Source organism: Chelmon rostratus, chromosome 2 (assembly GCF_017976325.1).
Source record: "Chelmon rostratus isolate fCheRos1 chromosome 2, fCheRos1.pri, whole genome shotgun sequence".
In the NCBI taxonomy this organism is placed as follows: domain Eukaryota; kingdom Metazoa; phylum Chordata; class Actinopteri; order Chaetodontiformes; family Chaetodontidae; genus Chelmon; species Chelmon rostratus.
In genome coordinates this window covers 457,430-475,811 of record NC_055659.1, presented here as the reverse complement: position 1 = coordinate 475,811, position 18,382 = coordinate 457,430, and the positions used below count along the sequence as shown (strand labels likewise).

At 48.1% G+C, this 18,382-nt stretch overlaps 2 protein-coding genes across 2 annotated transcripts; one reads left to right on the top strand and one right to left on the bottom strand.

Moving 5' to 3' along the window:
• The first annotated feature begins 5,587 nt into the window (after positions 1–5,587).
• Positions 5,588–6,162, top strand: LOC121611963 (transcription factor HES-5-like). The gene is made up of 2 exons (XM_041944707.1): positions 5,588–5,673; positions 5,773–6,162. Exons 1-2 carry the CDS (start codon positions 5,611–5,613, stop codon positions 6,160–6,162), a joined length of 453 nt encoding a protein of 150 aa, XP_041800641.1. The 5' UTR covers positions 5,588–5,610.
• Positions 6,163–8,167: 2,005 nt separating this feature from the next.
• Positions 8,168–8,742, bottom strand: her15.1 (hairy and enhancer of split-related 15, tandem duplicate 1). Its single transcript, XM_041944694.1, has 2 exons — positions 8,657–8,742; positions 8,168–8,557 (listed from the first exon to the last, which is right to left on the bottom strand). Exons 1-2 carry the CDS (start codon positions 8,717–8,719, stop codon positions 8,168–8,170), a joined length of 453 nt encoding a protein of 150 aa, XP_041800628.1. The 5' UTR covers positions 8,720–8,742.
• Positions 8,743–18,382: the final 9,640 nt, after the last annotated feature.

The window sequence follows — 18,382 nt, the reverse complement described above, 5'->3', positions numbered from 1 at the left end:
TATTCTCAGAACATTTTCTTGATGCCTCTTTTCACTGGTCTTTGATTTCAATATTGATCCTAATTCTACTTTTCATTGTTTTGTTTTTTTATACCTGTGAAGAACGTTGTAGCCTTGAGTTTGAAAATACTTCACAGAAAGTGCTTTATAAATAAAGTTTTACTTATTCGTCAGGTTCTAATGTTACGTACAGGCAATTAAATACAAGTAATCAAATTACCCAATTGCTTGTGTCCAGAATCGATGGAGTGACCACCTCCTTCACCTTGTTCCAGATGTTGAAGGTCCGATGTTTGGCTCCTGAGGCAGCTGTGATCATCCAGCAGGGGGCGCTGCTGGACTCTTCTCACTGCAGCCTTGTCCTTGAGCCGGAATGAGACGTCTTCAGCTCCTCCTCTGTGTCTCTGGCTGTCTCTGACAGAGCTGCTGTCTCTCTGCTCAGAGCCTCCATCTTCTGCTTCATCACCTGAATCTTCTGCTGCTCTTCCTCCCTCAGTGCAGCAACTCTGGCCTCCTCTTCCTCTCCTAGAAACTGGTGAAGCTTCTTAAACTGCTCCTGAACCTGCCTCTCTGTGTGTTCTGCCTGGACCTTCATGTGTTCTGCTGTTTGGTCAAACTTCACTTTTTTACAAACCTTTAACTTCTCCTTTAAGAGCTCCAGAGTTTCCTGAAGTTCCTTCAAACTGACTGCTGGTGGACCAGACTGTCTGTCTGTCTGTCTGTCTGTCAGACTGTCTGTCTGTCTGTCAGACTGTCTGTCTGTCAGACTGTCTGTCTGTCTGTCTCTCTGTCTGCCTGTCTGTCTGTCTATCTGTCAGACTGTCTGCCTGTCTGTCTGTCTATCTGTCAGACTGTCTGTCTGTCTGTCTGTCTGTCTGTCAGACTGTCTGTCTGTCTGTCTGTCTGTCTGTCAGACTGTCTGTCTGTCAGACTGTCTGTCTGTCTGTCTCTCTGTCTGCCTGTCTGTCTGTCTATCTGTCAGACTGTCTGCCTGTCTGTCTGTCTATCTGTCAGACTGTCTGTCTGTCTGTCTGTCAGACTGTCTGTCTGTCAGACTGTCTGTCTGTCTGTCTCTCTGTCTGCCTGTCTGTCTGTCTATCTGTCAGACTGTCTGCCTGTCTGTCTGTCTATCTGTCAGACTGTCTGTCTGTCAGTCTGTCAGACTGTCTGTCTCTCTGTGTGTGTGTGTGTGTGTGTGTCTATCTGTGTGTGTGTGTGTGTCTGTGTGTGTGTGTGTGTGTGTGCATGTGTGTGTGTGTGTATCTCCCTCCGTCTGTCTGTGTGTGTGTGTTTCCAGTGAGCCTCCTCTGGGCTCCCACAGCTCCCAGCACGAGGCTGAGCGTGTCCCAGTCAGCCCGGTCACACACCCTCCCCTCTGTCTGTGGAGCCACGGTGACACACGGCTTCCCACACTTCTTCATCACGCACACACAAAGGAGGTGCGTCTGTTCCCACAACGGTCTTCAGGTCGGGACAGAGGGTCCACGTTACAGTTTACTGGTCCAGCTGGGTCCAGAACTGCACTGAGTCCTGTGCCCCTGCAAGAAGAAGACAGGAATCGGTTTGAGAAGCATCTGGAAATGGCTCAGTATGTGGACCTGGTTCTGCAGGACAGCATGAAGGAACACCTGTTCAGGTGAGTCAAAGTTTTCCTTTAGATGAAGATGAGACTTTTTATTTCACAAACCCTCCTACACACGTGTTCGATACGAGGTCTTTCTGCGCATTAAAGAAGGCTTTGTGTGTCTCAGGTGTAAACTCCACCTGCAGCAGTGGGGTGGAGAAGCTGAAGGCTCTGATTGGAGAACGCCTGCAGATCGGGGCACTGGTGTCAGACCTACAGGACCAAACTATGTCCTTCTTCACCCCCAGGAAGGCTCTGCGATCACACTGTGTTTCCTGCAGCAGAAGAAGACGCGGCTCCACTCTGCCTTCAACGACCACATGAAGAAGAAGTCGTTCACTGATGCATCGCATGCATTGCAGGAAGCAGTCGTACTGCTGCAGCATTTGTTTAAAAACGGGGACGACAGGTCTTTTATCTGCTGCTCCGACACACACGAACCAGACCTGCTGCTGATTCTACACATTTCTGTCGTGTTCTATTTCAACAAAAAATCGTCTTGTTCCGGATTCAGTGATTGAGACCAAACTCAGATTAAACCATCAGATTAAAAATTAAAATTATTTCAACCTAGTCTGGAAGAGAAAAGGACCAAATCTGTGTTGAGCAGAGGAGGCCTGGACTGGACTCTGGACTGGACTCTGATGATTGAACCTGACACTGATTCAGCTGAGAATCAGTCAGCTTGTACTTTAACTCTTTCTGTTAAAGGGAAGTGATGAGTTTCTTTATCGAAAGGTCTATGATGCTTTGGTTTTTGTTATTAGAATTAAATAGAGAGATATAAAAGCAATGTTTGGCAGCAGGGGCCCCTGGAGGCCCCCCAGATGCTTCTGGGCTGACTGGTTCAAGCAGCATCAGATGAGATCGAACATGTGACTCAAACAACTTTGTGACTTTTCACAGATGAATGATGTAAATGAATCTGTTGAAGATTTGAGTCTCACTTCAGACCGTTTTTACTGTTGTATCAATAATATTTATTGGTCGATGGATGGATCAGTGGGATGTTTCTTCTCTTGGTTTTGAACATCAGCTGATGTCCTCTACAAAAGTATTTCTCATGTATTGATTTATCAGTAAACAAATATAAATGAAATTCAGGTCTTTTTGTCTTTAAGGTGCAAATATTCATTTTCATATTAAGTAAAAGAAGAAATACCAGTAAAAATCTGACTGAAGTATTATCAGTTAAATGTACTTAAAGTACATGTATTTTAAAAGCTCATCATGTCTTTTTTAGGTAAAGTATGAATCTGTGCAGTAACTGCAGCTGTCACAGTACAAGTACCTCAAATTATGCTTAAGTACTTTACTTAGAGTAGATGTACTGAGTAACTTTCCACTGCTTGGCTGTATTTTGAGAGCAATGAGGGAGGCTGCATGATGATGATGAAGATGAAGATGATGAAGGTGAAGCTCAGTGACAGACATCAGTTTGGACTGACGGGGTGTGAGACCACAAGAAGCCACAATAAGCATCAGGACCGTTTAATATGGAGTCAGACCAGAGGCCAATCAATGCACAGCTGGAATGACGTCATGCAGGTACCGCAGGGATCAGGCCTGAGCTCACCTGTCTGTCTACACTGTAGACAAACGAGAACAAGTCGAACAATGTGCAAATGTTGCACAACTGAACACTTCAAAGTTTCCAGCGTGCGCACACGTGCACGGCGTGTGTGCACGTGACCCTCAACACGCTCTGAAGCTACGACATGGACGTAAAGCAGCAACATGAGTCCGAGTCACCACGGCCTCCACAGAGAGCCGTGACACCGCGCCGGGGAGCGGCGTGCTGGCCGTTTCCACGCTGCAGTCTGTTGGTCCTGCTCTCCGAACACGTGGCGCTGCAGGGCGGCTCTCTGGAACACGTAGAACAGCTTGACTTCCTCCCTCTCCGCGGGCTGCAGGGGGGCGCGGAGCGACAGGTGCCGCAGGGTCTCCTGCAGACACTGGGAGAAGCCCTGGGAGTAGCTGGGGGGGACGCGGCCCAGAGCCCGCCGCCTCAGGAGGCCCACGGCCAGCTCCAGGATGTCGGCCTTCTCCAGCCTGGAGGGGGGTTGTCTGGTGCTCCGTCCATCCTGGTTCATGAGCGCTCTTAGCCGCTTGATGCTGCGGTTGATCCGGTCCCTCCTCACCTTCTCCACCATGAGCTGAGGAAGAAGGAAACGAGTTCAGAGTTAAAGACGGATCCGGTCTGAGGAGGTCTGCAGCTTCAGGACAGGTTCTGGTCTCACCTTGCTGTGCTCCACTGATGCAGGTTTCCCTTCAGGTCTGGTTTGAGTCACAGGCGCCATCTCACAGTCTTCAGTCACACAGAGTCCCGGTACAGCTCTGGTCTCCTCTGGTCCACATGTTCCAGCAGTATTTATAAGTCGGGGTGTGTGTGTGTGGGTGCGTGTGTGTGTGTGTGTGTGTGTGTGTGTGTGCGTGTGTGCGTGTGTGTGTGTGGGTGTGGGTGTGTGTGTGTGTGTGGGTGTGTGTGTGCGTGTGTGTGTGTGTGTGTGGGTGTGGGTGTGGGTGTGGGTGCGTGTGTGTGTGTGTGTGTGTGTGTGTGGGTGTGTGTGTGTGTGTGGGTGCGTGTGTGTGTGTGCGTGTGTGGGTGTGTGTGTGTGTGGTGTGTGGGTGTGTGTGTGTGTGTGTGGGTGCGTGTGTGTGTGGGTGTGTGTGTGTGTGTGTGGGTGCGTGTGTGTGTGTGTGTGTGTGCATGGACTCCTAACACCTGAGACCTTCCCACAGTCTGCAGCCTGTCATAAAGTCTGCGCCACTTCCTCTGTTCACACAGGGCTGTCACGTGCTCTCCCTGCAGCTAGAACACTGACGGGCTGCTTGGAAGTATAAGTACATGGACTGAAGTACCTGAAGTACTAATGAAAGCTACGGGGTCTCTCCTCGTCCAGTGGACGGTTCCTCAGTTCGTCTGCAGCTCCATCGAACATCTCAGCAGTTTGTTCAAACGAGAAATAAAATAAAAGAAACGTTTGAGCAGATCTTCATCACTTCAACTTATTACTGTTTACAGTTCAGACATTTGATCACATCACATGATTCCACTGCACAGCTGGACTCGCTGCACAGCTGGACTCACTGCACAGCTGCACAGCTGGACTCACTGCACAGCTGGACTCGCTGCACAGCTGCACAGCTGGACTCGCTGCACAGCTGGACTCGCTGCACAGCTGGACTCACTGCACAGCTGCACAGCTGGACTCACTGCACAGCTGGACTCACTGCACAGCTGCAGAGTATTTGTGCTCATGTCTGAATATTCATGTTCACCACTGATTGTGTATTTTCTCTCACTGTGTTTGTTGTGACTGATCCACACACCAACAGCACAGAGACAATGTCCTCTTTGTGAGTCTGTCACAGCTGATTTACTGAGTACACACACCAGTACAATAACTACTACAGATACTACAGACACTACAGGTAAAAAAGTGGTACAGGTGCTACGACAATTTGTCTTCTTCATTTCCCTCAGAGCTGCGACAACACTTCATGTTATTTCAGTCAGCATCAGTTTAATGAGAAAACTTCCAAACGGAGACCTCTGAGGTGACGTCATGTGCAGACAGCATGTGAACTGATCTGGTGTCAGCGCTGTGTGAATGTGTCTTATCTTTATGTGTTTAGTGGCCCTCATCAGAGCCGCCGCGTCGGCCGCTGCACACCTGCAGACGGCAGGAAGGTTCCCAGGTAATAAAAGCGGAAGCGGCCGCTTGTGTCGGTCGTGCGCCTTCGCGTCTCTGCGGCGGCGCTCCCTCCACTGAGGCCGCGAGGCCGGTTAACCATGAGATCATCGATGCCTCTCTCCTATTGTTGTGTGGGCCTCGCCCACCGGCCTCAGAGTGTGGGAAAGCTAATCCTGCCTGGGACTCATGGCTTTGTAATGCTAATGAGGGCCTATAAATACAGGAGAGGGCTCCTCGGCCCGTCACAGCTCACTCTGCTCCGCCACAGAAACTCTGCGCTCCACCAGAATGGCTCCAACCAACACCGGAGACTGTCCCGTCTCAATGCTGTCCAGCAAAGACAGACACAAAGTAAGTCCTGCTTCTCATTCAGTCTGATGACTCTTTCCGTTCTCTGTGGCTCCAGCTCACTGAATGTCGTCCTGACGAGCTTCCTCTTGTGTTCTCCAGCTGAGGAAACCGGCCGTGGAGAAGATGCGCAGAGACCGCATCAACAGCTGCATCGAGCAGCTCAAGATCCTGCTGGAGAAGGAGTTCCACAAACAGGATCCCAACGGCAAGCTGGAGAAGGCCGACGTGCTGGAGATGACGGTGGTGTTCCTGAAGCAGCGGCTGCGGCCCCCGAGCCCGGCCGCCCACGTGGCTCACGGCGACGGCTACTCCCACTGCTGGAAGGAGACGCTGCGCTTCCTGTCCGCCGCCTCTCTGAAGGAAGCCACGCTGCCCGACCTCCGGCACCTCTGCGCCGGCCCCGCGCCGGCCCCCTCCTCCCACGTCCACATCCAGGCCGCAGTGAAGCAGCCGCCCGGCGCTCACAGAGCCGTGTGGAGGCCGTGGTAGAAGCTCCGCGGTGTGGATCACGCTGACCGTCAGACCTGTAGGATCTCTGGATGTTTCCTGCTTTTAATCTGATTCACTCTCTTTCAGGCAAAGAGGCAAAGTAACTTCTTCATATTGAAGAGCGTTTTGTTCTCTGCTGAGTTCAGAGTCTCGTTGCAGAGATGTCCTCTCGGCGTGTCTTCATGTTGTAACGTGATGTGTTCGTGTGCTCGTGCCTTTTGTAAAGGCTGCAGCTCTAAATGAGCCGTTGACACTGTGTGTTGCTCTGATTACTTGTTAAAGTGATTGACTGTGAAGAAACTTGTTTCCTGTGGAAAAGAAAACGTCTTTAAAATAAATCTGTTTTCAAACTGATCCGGATTTTTCTGTTTTGTTTCTGATGGAAGCAAAAAGTTTCAGAGGGAAGAAACGAGGCTCTGAACAGATGATCAGATCGTTACTTCAGTTACTTGAGATCGATCGATCGGTTTGGAAACATTGTGAAAATAGTGAGAAATGTGGTGACGATGAGGCCAAAGTGACGCCTTCACAGTGTTTGTTTAGTCCAAAGCTCCACATTATTACAAACACATTCAGATCATTCAGAGGAAAAGCAGCAAATCAAACATCAACAATCACTGAAACCTCATCAATAGATGATGATCAGTCATTGATGAATCATTTCAACTGCTCTTGTATAAACTGTTGGAGAGTTTAAATTATAACAAACATATTTTAGAAACTCTTCAGACATTTGTGTGTTCAAATCTGAATCTGTAAAGTTAAAGTAAAGATACATGAACTGGAGTAAAACAGTATTTCTCTGAGGTGTTGTGCAGTAGAGGGAGAGGTACAAGTACTCGATCGTTGTACATCAGTATGAGCAGAAGCCTTGTGAGCCGACATTTCCCTCCAGATCTGCAGGCAGATTAGTGAGCAGGGGAAGGGGGGCAGACAGCAGCCAGGTCAGGAGGTTTCTCACCCTGGCGGTGGTGGTGGTGGTGGGGGGGGGGGGTGAGATAATCTAACGCGGCACACTTCCTTTGTCCTGAGGAGTGTGGGAAAGCAGCACAGAGGCAGACTCCACACAGGGGAGACGAGCCCCGCAGCCAGGCAGCCGTCAGCTCAGCAGCTGTTTGATGAGACCAGATCTGACAGAGTCCTCCACTCAGCGCCGCCCGGGGGCTCAGCACGCAGAGTGGACCCTCGCCCAGCACGGCCCCTGCAGGTGGAGGCTGCACATGTGGTGGCATGCAGCCGCTTCCACGCTGTCTGTATGCATGCACAGTGTACGTGTGTCTATGTGCACATATACATGCCTGCTCCGTTTGTTCTTATTTACACCTCCATTTGCTGTTTGCACCCCCCCCCCCCCCCCTGTGTTTTGCAGAGCTTCTGTAAGAGTGAATTTCTCCATTGTGAGATTAATAAAGTCTAATCTAGTGTACATATGTCTATATATGCACAGAGTACCTGTGTGTATGAAACATCAGATTCAGACTGAAGAAACGTTCCGAGGCAGCGGCACACTGCAGAGAGATGTCTTAGACAACACACTTCAATAAAGAACAGAGTGACTCATCATCATCTCTTATTGTAACAATCTGACCTACCTAAATGATCTGTTGACCTTCATCATCAGCACTGAACAGTGAATGATGATGAGGGTCTCCTGTTCTGTGGTGTATCGATGATCTGTGTGTGAAACATCTGGAATAAAGATGCAGAGCAGCAAGAGAAGAGGCTGAAAGATATGAAATGACTTTATTCAAACATCAGCAGGTAAATATGGAGACTCGATGTCACAGAATCAAATCTCTCTGATAGTTTTCCTTTATAAAAGGTGACGAGTCAAACAAGTCGTCTCTCCTCATGAAGAAGAAACATGGCGGAGTCTCCTCTGCTCTGTGCAGCACATTGGTTCAGTATGAGAGTCGATCTACGTGGACTCCACAGGAGTCGAACAGTCACAGGACTCAACATGAGTCCAGGTCTGACGGTCAGCGTGATCCACACCGCGGAGCTTCTACCACGGCCTCCACACGGCTCTGTGAGCGCCGGGCGGCTGCTTCACTGCGGCCTGGATGTGGACGTGGGAGGAGGGGGCCGGCGCGGGGCCGGCGCAGAGGTGCCGGAGGTCGGGCAGCGTGGCTTCCTTCAGAGAGGCGGCGGACAGGAAGCGCAGCGTCTCCTTCCAGCAGTGGGAGTAGCCGTCGCCGTGAGCCGCGTGGGCGGCCGGGCTCGGGGGCCGCAGCCGCTGCTTCAGGAACACCACCGTCATCTCCAGCACGTCGGCCTTCTCCAGCTTGCCGTTGGGATCCTGTTTGTGGAACTCCTTCTCCAGCAGGATCTTGAGCTGCTCGATGCAGCTGTTGATGCGGTCTCTGCGCATCTTCTCCACGGCCGGTTTCCTCAGCTGGAGAACACAAGAGGAAGCTCGTCAGGACGACATTCAGTGAGGTGGAGCCACAGAGAACGGAAAGAGTCATCAGACTGAATGAGAAGCAGGACTTACTTTGTGTCTGTCTTTGCTGGACAGCATTGAGACGGGACAGTCTCCGGTGTTGGTTGGAGCCATTCTGGTGGAGCGCAGAGTTTCTGTGGCGGAGCAGAGTGAGCTGTGACGGGCCGAGGAGCCCTCTCCTGTATTTATAGGCCCTCATTAGCATTACAAAGCCATGAGTCCCAGGCAGGATTAGCTTTCCCACACTCTGAGGCCGGTGGGCGAGGCCCACACAACAATAGGAGAGAGGCATCGATGATCTCATGGTTAACCGGCCTCGCGGCCTCAGTGGAGGGAGCGCCGCCGCAGAGACGCGAAGGCGCGCGGCCGACACAAGCGGCCGCTTCCGCTTTTATTACCTGGGAACCTTCCTGCCGTCTGCAGGTGTGCAGCGGCTGACACGGCAGCTCTGATGAGGGCCACTAAACACATAAAGATAAGACACATTCACACAGCGCTGACACCAGATCAGTTCACATGCTGTCTGCACATGACGTCACCTGAGATGCTGCATCGAAGCCTGTTTTTCATATAAACGTTCGATGAGTAAAACTTTAAATTCTAAATGAATACGAGCAGTAACTATTTGCTTTAGAAATCATTTTTCTGGAAATTTGGCTGCAGTTTTATAACAAAATCATTTGTGGTGCAAAGTAACAATAAAGTACTCTTGTACACATCTGAGGCACTTGTACTTTACTTGGGTATTTTCACTTTGTGGGTGAAAAATAACACGAATCATTGTTATAGACATCGAGCTTCAACATTAAAATGATGCTCTCATGTTAAAGATGGAGTATTAATAACCACATAATGCACATATAAAAACACTAACTGAGGACATCGAGCTGCACAAGTACTTTTACTTTTGATACTTGGAGTAAATGTATTTAAAGATAAAATGACTGTGAATATTTTCTGCTTCACTTCCACTCAGAACGTCTTCGTCTGAGCTGCAGAGAGCTGGAGGGAAAATAAACTGTCAATGAAACACAATTATCCAGAGATAATACAGAGAAGGCACACTTCTATTGTGTGACACCTCCTCCTCCTCCTCCTCCTCCTCTCCTCCTCCTCCAGCCTTTAAGGAGAGTGTGTAATAAATGGGAAACAGAGTGTGGGAAAAGAGGTTGGGATCCTACTCACACACACCCTCCAGTCAATAGTCAGCTCCCCCCACCTCCCCCAGCTCCCCCACCCTCCCCTGTCCACAGAGAGCCTTTCAACCTGCAGGATCAGATCAGAGGCTCCGCCGAGCCGGGGGACATGAGTGGGACGTCTCTCGTCCACATCAAGCAGACCTCATGAGAATTTCAGTGTGTTTATACTCACCTGCTGATTACTACACCTCCTCCTCCTCCTCCCCCCCCTCCTGCCTTCCTCTCATTAACCAAACACACAGTCCAGCCCCTGCTGCCAGTGTGCTGCAAGTACTTACACCATTTACACAAGTACCACGACAACAAGGTACAAATACTCCATTACAAGGAAAAGTTCTGCATTTAAATAATCTAGTTCAGTAAAAGTACACAAGTATTCTCAGCTTCACGTAGTAAAAGTACCAGCACTAAACGGAGTATTGTTACCTTGTTGTTCTGTCTTTTTGTGACATACTGTGAAAGTTGTCTTTGCAAAGTACTCTACAAATGAAGGTACTGAAGGTACTGAAGGTATGTACTAGGTACGAGGATGAATGTGTTGTAATGATGCAGCAACAGAGAGGGGACATGAAGCTGCCCCCCCCCCCCCCCAGAGGGACATTTAATGTGTGCTGATGTCCAGGAAAAGACGAGACAAAGAGACAGATGGTACAGAGACTTTTCTCTCATATATGTATGTGTGTGTGTATGTGTGTGTCTGTGTTCGTGCGTGGATGTGTGTGTGTGTGTGCGTGTGGGTGCGTGCATGTGTGCGTGTGTGTGTGTGTGTGTGTGCGTGTGTGTGTGTGTGCGTGTGTGTGTGTGTGCGTGCATGTGTGCGTGTGTGTGCGTGCATGTGTGTGTGTGTGTGTGTGTGTGTGCGTGTGTGTGTGTGTGCGTGTGTGTGCGTGCATGTGTGCGTGTGTGTGCGTGCATGTGTGCGTGTGTGTGTGTGTGCGTGCATGTGTGCGTGTGTGTGCGTGCATGTGTGCGTGTGTGTGTGCGTGTGTGCGTGCATGTGTGCGTGTGTGCGTGTGTGTGTGTGTGTGTGTGTGTGTGCATGTGTGTGAGCACCTCTCTGCTCTCAGGATTGTGGGAGCTCTGAGTGACTCCTTGTTTCCAGACTTCAGCATCATTCATCCTGAGGCAGCAGCCGCTGAAGCTCCGCCTCCTCGTTATGGTGCAGCCTCAGTGGACCATCTGGACGGCTGCTGGGGGGGGCTGGACTCAGACCAGCACACCTGAGTGTTGAGACGATGTAAGTAGATGATCCTGATGGTGTCATAAATCAGATTAGTCACAGTTCAGAGGTCACTGACGGGTCATGTGACCCTGCTGACGTCAGGTCATTCTGCAGGATCATCGTATTTCCTTGTTTAATTTGGAGTCCTTGGAAGACTAGCTGAAAGTCCCACTGCCATCCAGATTCTGGACTCTTTCTGGACCAGTTGCTGGTTGCTGGTGCAGAGCCCCCCTGGCTGCTGAAGGATAACCAACACATAGTTTCAAACAGCAGAGCGCAGGTGAAAGCAGAGGAAATGTGGAGCAGCCTAAAGCGTGCTGTGGTCACATCATCAGGATGAACCTCGAAACAAAGGGGGCAGCTTCAGTCCCGTTTGACTGCCACAGTTACATCACTACAAACCTCAGTTCAATGACTAAATTCAGGGCACCTGGTGGCTCACCTGGTGGCTCACCTGACAGGTATCAAGGCTGAGTCCTTACTTTGCTGCATGTCCCGCCATCTGTCCTCTGCCTTCACTGTCTCTGTCCAGCTATCAAAAAAAGAAATCTTTAAACTTGAAGAGTTGAAATAATGTTCTCGTCCGTTCAGTCACCTGAGAAAACGAGTCCCGCCGACAGTCTGAGGAGTCTGAAGGCCGAACTGACTCCGTCGTGCTTCACGTGGCTTCAGTTATTATCAGAAGCAACAACCAGGACTTTCCATCATGTCTGTTTCCTGCCTGAAAGTGATGCATGCTGGGAGTTCTGCTGCTCATGTTCTGAGTCAGAAGACGTGACGTCACGACCGTTTCTAGAACTAGAAAGGTGTTCATCTACCAGAAGTTTCACATTTGATCTTTTATTTGTATATTTTCTTTAAGCAGAGGAGAAGTCACACCCTCAGTCTGGACTGAGTCTTTCTCGAGTCTTTCCTCACATCACATGACCCCGGACCAGGTCCAGGCTCAGGGATCAGGGTTTTCCCAGCTCTTCTTTGGGGCTGCCGGACCCGCCCCCCTCAGGTCTAACCTGGTTCATCGGAGCACTGGCGGGAAGGTGTGCAGCTCTGAACACACTTCACGTCCTCGTTCAGAGGTTTCTCACAGGCAGAATGAAACCCTCCGTCACCAAGTTCACGTTGTTGGAATATTTTTAAGGATGTAAATTAACCTGAGTTTCACTTGAATCAGTAATAAATGATGTATTAATCCAGATTCAGATGTATTAATCCAGATTCAGCTGTATTAATCCAGATTCAGATGTATTAATCCAGAGTCAGCTGTATGAACCCAGATTCAGCTGTATTAATCCAGATTCAGCTGTATGAATCCAGATTCAGATGTATTAATCCAGATTCAGATGTATGAATCCAGATTCAGCTGTATGAACCCAGATTCAGCTGTATTAATCCAGATTCAGATGTATTAATCCAGAGTCAGCTGTATGAATCCAGATTCAGCTGTATGAATCCAGATTCAACTGTATTAATCCAGATTCAGCTGTATGAATCCAGATTCAGCTGTATGAATCCAGATTCAGATGTATGAATCCAGATTCAGATGTCCATCAGTGTATAAAGTCTTTCATGCCAGCTGCAGTATCTGAGTATTTGTACTCTGTGGTATTAGTACTTGTAGTGAGGTAACAGCTGTGAGTCTGCTGCTGTGAAGAAGAGGAACAAGGTTTGCTGTTGAAGGTAAAGATGCTGCCAGAGGCTGAGGAGTCCAGCTGCTGCTCACAGGACAAAGACAGGACTGGAACCATTCAGACCCGCCGACTGGGAGAGCGTGTCCCAGTTTCCCTCCAGCTCCCAGCAGCTCTCGCACTTCATCGCTTGTAAGTGCGGCCGTATGGAAATAAGCAGCTTAACATTTCCATGTGAATGATGCTGGACTGAGGCTCCACGGCGACGCTGAAACCTCTGGATACGTGACCGTTGAATCCGCGTTGATGGGAGCTCGACGTGAAACGCAGCTCAACAATACAATCTTCATCCTTTCTGTGCAGCGAGGAGCCTCAGACGCCTCCAACGACCGGAAGACGCCGCAGTCTCTTCAGACGAGGACGTGAAGCAGCAGAAATCATCAAAACACTTCATCAAACACGCAGGTTGTAGTATCTTCAGCTTGTATTCAGAGGAGGAAGTACAAAAACTTCAGCATGAAAATGTAAAAGTACTCATTATTCACAGTAATGTGTTCTGTTACTGGATTCATGTGTTCATGTCTTTAATGTTACAGCTGGAAGATGTGACTTCATAAACTGCTGATTAGTTTCATCTGTAATAATACGTCATCTTTTATTGATTTGATTCTATATTAATTATCTGAATCAGCAAAGTAACTGCAGATATTAAATAAACGTAGTGCAGTAAAAAGTACAACATTTGTCGTCAAGCAGAAGTACAAAGTAGCAGAAAATGTACCTGTGAGTGAGTTGTACTGCAGTGCTGTACTTGTGGAACTCTATTTAAATACTAAACACTGATGAATTTCACACATTGATTTATTTTATCGATGCTCTAAATTCCCACTGATGGCACTGATGAGTCGGGGGTTCGATTCCCGGCTCCTCCTGTTCATTTAAAGCTGAATTATTCCCAGATGGAACGTGTTCTACTAAGAACAGATCAATAACTGTTATCAGTTTGGTTCCTCTGTGAAGTGGAACCAGAATCTGACTGTGGTCACACGACGCCATGAACACACCTGAGAAACAGCTTTCAAATATGAAGAAAACCAGAAAATATTTGTACCAGTTTAAAAGATAAACACTGAAGTACTCTAAATCTCTGAAATGATCTGAATAATCCAACTAGAAATGAGTAAAGTATCAATCTGATGACTTTCGGTGAGTTCTGGGATTGTTTCTGACTCTCATTCATTTCGGTTTCTGGCTCTTTGCTCGGCTGTGAAAGTTACTGTTCAGATGTGATTGTGGTAGAACAGGTGAGGGTGGTGCCGTTACTCTGCCGGCAGGAGGAAAAGGCACATTTCATCATTGAGTTTGGTTGAATAAATAAAATCTAATCAAATGTGCTGCATTTCATCTTTGCCTGTTCCTTCTTTTAAACAAAGAGACGAAGAGCTGATCCCAGCGTTTGTTTTTCTTCAATGTGACAAAATGTCTCATTTTGTCTTTCAGTCACGACAGAAGAGACTCGAAGGCGACAGTTTGTCGTTTAAAACACAGAAAACTCCACCTTGAACAGAAATCATCCTCCTCAGTTATTCTTCAAAGTATTTCTACATACGTACATGTTTTAACCAGATACTGTGTGTACTTTTACTGCCTCCACCGAGACTCCACGCTGCCACCTTGTGAGCAAACAGGAAGTGAAACCTGAGTTTAAGTCCACTGAACGTTCAGCAGAGGGACCAAACAACAAAGAACACATGACAGAAAACATCTTTAGCTCCCAGCTTCATTATTATTATTGTTGTTATTACTCCAGCCATTAAGGAAGAGTCTCCTCTCATACGAGAATTGACTTTTTCTTTAATGTTTCATTTGTAATTAATAAATATAGAAATAAGAAATACAACAACATTAATATTCCAGCTGTTCTAACTCCATGAATGTGGACGTCTTTAAAATAAAACAGATATTTAGAAGCTGACTTCACTGACAGAAGAGACGACGTTCAAGTCTGTGCAGGTCGAGCTTCATCTTTGATGTTCCACACAAACACACACTGCACGCACACATATACACATCGTGTGTGTGTGTGTGTGTGTGTGTGTGTGTGTGTGTGTGTGTGAGCAGCAGGAACACACACAGGCAGACATCAGCAGGAAGCAGGAAACGTGATTGAAAGCAGCGTTTCAGCCAGGCGTCCACATGAACAGTGAAACGAACACATCAGGACGTGTTGGAGGAGAAAATCCACCATCTGGTCATCTGAGGCTGCAGCGAAGCTCCATCACTTCCTCTCTGTAGGTGCATCTCATTTCTCTGAACTGTCGTTTCCTCGCTCCTCGACCCTCGCCCGAACCGGAAGTACTTGTGGTCCGCCATCTTGGTGGCCGTCCCAAAGCGCAAATTGCGGCTCTGGGGAGCGAGGATCGAGGAGCGAGGAGCCATGAGCGAGGATACATGAGTGCATCCTACCCGGAAGTCTTTCACCTGATCGGTATGAAGACTCCGCCCCCACAGCTGTCACATTTGAACAAGGTGGAGGAGAAAGTGCACTAGTGTAAATATCCTGCAGTGAATGGCTGTAATTCAGACGAGACTAATTGAACATTATGTTCTCCAAAGACCAATGATACAAGAACATTCAATTTATTTCATCCACAACCTGTTCAGTTATGTTATAAATCTGACGAACAGCCTCCGAGCATGTGTGGAACACATTTGATCATACAGACGACAGCTCTCTGTTATTTAAACCAAACACATCGGCCTCTCGTCACTCGTTCTGTTATCTGAGTGAAATAATGTGTTTCATGGCTCGTAGGTTTGTCTTCACTGACAGGTCTGAAGTCTGTCTCATTGAACGGGACAGAAGACACAGCGAGGCTGATAAAGTTCAGGTCAGAAAGTGACCACCTGTTCACCTGAAGAGGCGTCCAGCCAAGAATGAACTCATTAATTCTCATGTGTGTTAATAAAAGTGTTTCATATTTATTTGCTAGTGCTGGAGACTTTTTTAAATAATGTAAATATAAGTGAATGTGTCTAAGCGGAGTATTGAGGGCGTCGGGTGACCACGGCGATGCTGCCACTACTGTGAACGCCATCGATGGCAGCTTGGCTATTTAAAACATATTTTTCAAAATGTTTGTGCAGGATGTTGAGTGATCATTCCTTCTGACCAATCAGTGATCTGCAGTGTTCTCACCTCATCTTTTAGGATTAGCTCAGGTTGCTTGGAATCTTGACCAAAGTGATACCAAAAAAGGGAGCAGCTAACAGGTACACGGCAGCAGCTAGCAGGCAGCAACTAGCAGGTACCAGGTAACAGCTAGCAGGCAGCAACTAGCAGGTACCAGGTAACAGCTTGTAGGTACTAGGCAACAGCTAGCAGGCAGCAGCTAGCAGGTAGCAGCTAGCAGGCAACAGCTAGCAGGTAGCAGCTTGCAGGCAGCAACTAGGAAGTACCAGGTAACAGCTAGCAGGTAGTAGCTAGCAGCTAACAGGCAGCAGCTAGCTGTTACCAAATAACAGCCAGCAGGTAGCAGGATGGAACTCCAATCTGCTGGAAGACAAGGACAACCTGGCAAACAGGTCCTGGATCACTAGAGCTATAAATACTGGGCACTGATTGGATGATTGAAAACAGGTGAAAGTGAAAGTGGCAGGAAACAGAACACAGTCAGGAAGTAAAAATACAGAGAAGCATAAGGAGACTGCTACAAAATAAAACAGGAAATGCTGTTAACAGGAGTCCATGCATGTTGTCATAGTAATCTGCTGGAGATGAACGTGTGGACCTGATTTCCAGAGTCATGATGCTGGAAGTTAAGCATCAGCAACACCATCCAGGTTTCTGACCTCCTCACGGTGTTTTAGAGGAAAGGATGACGACATGGATACAGTCAGAAGTTCAGCTTTTCCTTTAAGTTGAAGACAGTTTTGAGACACAAAAGCATCTGATGAACTCATTTGCAGGACTGATGCTGTCTAAAGGAAGCGAGTCATACAGCTGTGCATCATCAGCGTAGGAATGCTCAGATATATCGTGGTTCTGTGTGATGGTACCAGGAGGGAACATGTACAGGAACTGATCCTTGTGGAACCCCACAGAAAATATCTACTTCTTCAGGTGAGAAGTCGCCTAAAGATACAAAACGCCCTTCCTCTGAAATATGCTGAGACCCACTGAAGACCAGGTCCAGATGAGCCAACAAGGTTTCGATGGTTGTTTAGTAGCATGCTGTGATGAACAGCATTCAGGTCTGAAAGTACAGGAATGATTTGCTGCTGATCTTCAGATCATTGAGCCGCTTCAGTGCGATGATTCCCTCTAAAACCCGACTGGAACATCATACAGGTGCTGGAGGCTGTGTGCCGTTGTTTGCACCTGCTGAAGGATTTTACTAAAAACACGAAGGTTAAAGATCATTGCTAAAATCTGATGCTTCTAAATGAGTCTTTCAGTGACACAGAGCTGGAGGTAACTCCACACTGTCAGGAGGCCTGAATGATGTGAACAGGTGGAGGCTGCCGGAGCATCTCGTCCAGAGCTAACAGGTGAAACGTTGCATGTAGTAACCAGGCTGGTACGCTGATACACCTTCACCTGACACTGAAGTTTTATTTCTGATGCCCGAGACGTTTTCTTAGAACTCAGTTTAGCTGAGCAGGAAGTGATCCGCTGGGATCGATCACTGTTCATTTCTGTTACAGCAGTTAGTGCACTGGTCTCTCTTTGGGGTTCCCAGTGGTCCCTGTGGTTCTGATGGGAGCAACGCTGTCCCTGATCTGACTCACCACAACTGTAGGCGTCCATCGTCTCGTCACATGAGGACATGGAAGACAGTGTCGTGAATAAAATGCTTGTTTATGAATGTGATGACGGTCAGGTCATTTTATAAAAGAACCACAGCTTAGCAACGTTACCACGGTTACATCAGCAGAGAGCAGCATCGTTCAGGAACGGCTTCAAAGCTCAAAACTAAAGCTGTGTGTGTTGAGAAGAAGGAAATGAGTCAGTTCTGATGTTGTCGTGACGACAGATTGAATATGGGATGTAGTTTCTGCCTTCAGCGTCTTCGTTCGTCTGTCTTTGATGAATCTGGTTACTGGAGGCGTCATGAAAAATGAATTATTATTGACGATTATTAACGTATTGAAGTGAAACGTTCAGTGAATGCGTCGAGAGCAGGCAGAAAAGTCTTGTTCTCAATCAGTGCAGGTAACCTTCAGACAGCGGCTCAGGTTACAGGTGTGTGTGTGTGTAAACAGTCATCAGTGTGTGTTGTGTGATGAGAGGCTGACAGGAAGGGTGTGTGTCGCTGATGCCTTTCATCTGGAAATACAGGATTTAGGAAGAGGAAACTGCAAACACTCATTTTTATGTGTCGATGCTCTTTGATGTTTCACCAGCGACTGCGAGGACGAGCGCGAGTCCAGAGAGCAGAGTCTGACATCGACCCGAAAACCTGAACGCAGCGTAAACAGGAAGCCGCCGTCGCCGCTTTAATGCTTCCATCAGTGAGCAGCATCTCACCGGGACGCAGCTTCACCTTCTTATGTCCCGCTCATTCGTGCTGTGTGTTTGTTTCTCGTTACCTGCGTCCCATCACACACCTGGAGGGGCGGGGCTTCGGCAAGTAAAAGCAGGTAAAGCTTCAGCGTTTCATCGTTCGGCCTCAGTCGGGAGGAGACGCAGCAGCAGCATCTGAAGGTGAGACAAAGCCCACGTTACTCT

Excerpts from the sequence above, each read along its gene's own strand:
- her15.1 (XM_041944694.1), bottom strand. The coding sequence starts at position 8,719 with ATGGCTCCAACCAACACCGGAGACTGTCCCGTCTCAATGCTGTCCAGC. Across the intron at positions 8,558-8,656 it reads CCAGCAAAGACAGACACAAA|CTGAGGAAACCGGCCGTGGA; the intron begins GTAAGTCCTGCT and ends TGTGTTCTCCAG.
- LOC121611963 (XM_041944707.1), top strand. The coding sequence starts at position 5,611 with ATGGCTCCAACCAACACCGGAGACTGTCCCGTCTCAATGCTGTCCAGC. Across the intron at positions 5,674-5,772 it reads CCAGCAAAGACAGACACAAA|CTGAGGAAACCGGCCGTGGA; the intron begins GTAAGTCCTGCT and ends TGTGTTCTCCAG.